Raw genomic sequence first — 2,020 nt, forward strand, 5'->3', positions numbered from 1 at the left:
AATGACATCTCTCTCTCTCTTTATCTCTCCCTCTCTTTCTCTTCCGATAACTTATGGCTGAGATAGTATTTGAACCACCATATGTCTAACTTCTGTGATTCTGTGCATCTCTCAGGTTTCAGGAATAATGGAGACATGGAACAGAACAACCAGACAGTGGTGAGAGAATTCATGTTACTGGGATTCACTAGTCAATGGGTGGTGAAGATGTCCCTATTCTTGGTCTTTCTAACCATCTAAACCACATTCCTGGTTGCGAATTCCCTCATTGTTGCATTGACACTGTGGAATCGTCAACTCCACACACCTCTGTACTTTTTCCTCTGCAACTTGTCCTGCCTGGAGGTCTTCTACACTTCAGTCACTGTCCCAAAGATGCTCTCCAATTTCCTGTCCAGGAGACCCAGCATCACTGTGGTTGGCTGCATTGCTCAATATTACTTCTTCTCTCTAGGGGCCACTGAATGCTTCCTTTTGGCCGCCATGGCCTATGATCGATACTTGGCCATATGTAATCCATTGCAGTACAGCGGTCTCATGAACCACAGGCTCTCTCTCAACCTGGCCATTGCCTGTTGGGTCTTTGGCTTCCTCTCCCCCTTGCTGCCTACCCTCATGATTTCCAAGCTCCCCTTCTGTGGCCCTGACAAGATAGACCATTTCTTCTGTGATGCAGACCCGCTCTTCTGACTCTCCTGTGCCGACACCTATATCCAGGAAGTGGCTGGATACACGTTCACCTCTATTGTGATCCTGTGCTCCTTCACGTTCACCATAGCTTCTTATGTTCACATTGTGGGTGCGCTCCTCAAGATATCTTCAGGCAAGGAGTGGAAGAAGCCCTTCTCCACCTGTGCATCCCACCTCACTGTGGTTTCCATCTATTATGGGACCATTATTTTCATGTATGTCCGGCCAGGGGTCAATCAGTCCTTCAACCTAGGCAAAGTAGTGTCGGTGTTTTATACAGTGGTCACCCCCTTGATAAATCCCATGGTTTATAGTCTCAGGAACAGGGAAATGAAAAGTCTCTGAGAAAAGCCCTGATTACCATAGGGCAGCACTAGGGAGGCGCTGTGCTACTGTGAGCAGAGTGGGTGGCTCAGTAGAATGCACTTTCCTCTACCCAACAGATTTTACTCCAATGCCCAGAATAGTATCAGGGGACATTGTGCTGCAGTGAGTAGCATGGATTGCTGAGTAGAGAGTGTCCTTCCCCTGGAATAAGTAGTGACCCAAATGGCAGTTAGAAGGTGCCAGTTTTTTTCAGGTAAATATGCGGTCCTGCCTCCCATTGTCCATTAAAGTTCTTATTGTAATTTTTTGCAAGATGTGAAGCTTTACTCTGGGCATCCTAACCAAATTATTCTATCTGCAATTACATTTTACAGAGAGTTTCATTTGCAAAAAGTTCACCATGGCTTCACCTTTGACCGCTCTCTGGTCTCTCAGGCTGTACCCCTCTAGTTTACGGCCCTCTTGCCATCACCTCTCCGGCAGTGGGATCCTGTGTGTTAGTATATAGGCCTGTTTGTGAGCCTGGGATAGAATTTTGGGTTTGACTTTTTGATACTCCTATATCTTATACTATCATGTGTGAACAAAGGACAAAGACACTGTGTGTGTTGTTTCTGCCCAGTCAGATGGGTTTGTTAGTATAATGGTGTCATAAATATAAAGGGAAGGGTAAACCCCTTTAAAATCTCTCCCGGCCAGAGGAAAAATCCTTTCACCTGTAAAGGGTTAAGAAGCTAAAGGTAACCTCACTGGCACCTGCTGGCACCAAAATGACCAATAAGGAGACAAGATACTTTCAAAAGCTGGGAGGAGGGAGAAAAACAAAGGGTCTTTGTCTGTCTGTGTGATGCTTTGGCCGGGGACAGAACAGGAATGGAGTCTTAGAACTTGGTAAGTAATCTAGCTAGGTATGTGTTAGATTATGATTTCTTTAAATGGCTGAGAAAATAGCTGTGCTGAACAGAATGAATATTTCTGTCTGTGTGTTTTTTTTGTAACTTAA

General features: G+C 45.1%; 1 protein-coding gene across 1 annotated transcript; it reads left to right on the forward strand.

Moving 5' to 3' along the window:
• Positions 1–246: 246 nt before the first annotated feature.
• LOC140896736 (olfactory receptor 6Q1-like) lies at positions 247–1,035 on the forward strand (the record flags this gene model as incomplete). The annotated part of the gene is given in 1 exon segment (XM_073308784.1): positions 247–1,035. A coding segment is annotated over 1 exon segment (789 nt), but the record flags the coding sequence as incomplete, so codon positions are not given.
• Between the last annotated feature and the right edge of the window lie 985 nt (positions 1,036–2,020).

Source organism: Lepidochelys kempii, chromosome 13, assembly GCF_965140265.1.
Source record: "Lepidochelys kempii isolate rLepKem1 chromosome 13, rLepKem1.hap2, whole genome shotgun sequence".
Classification (NCBI taxonomy): Eukaryota; Metazoa; Chordata; order Testudines; family Cheloniidae; genus Lepidochelys; species Lepidochelys kempii.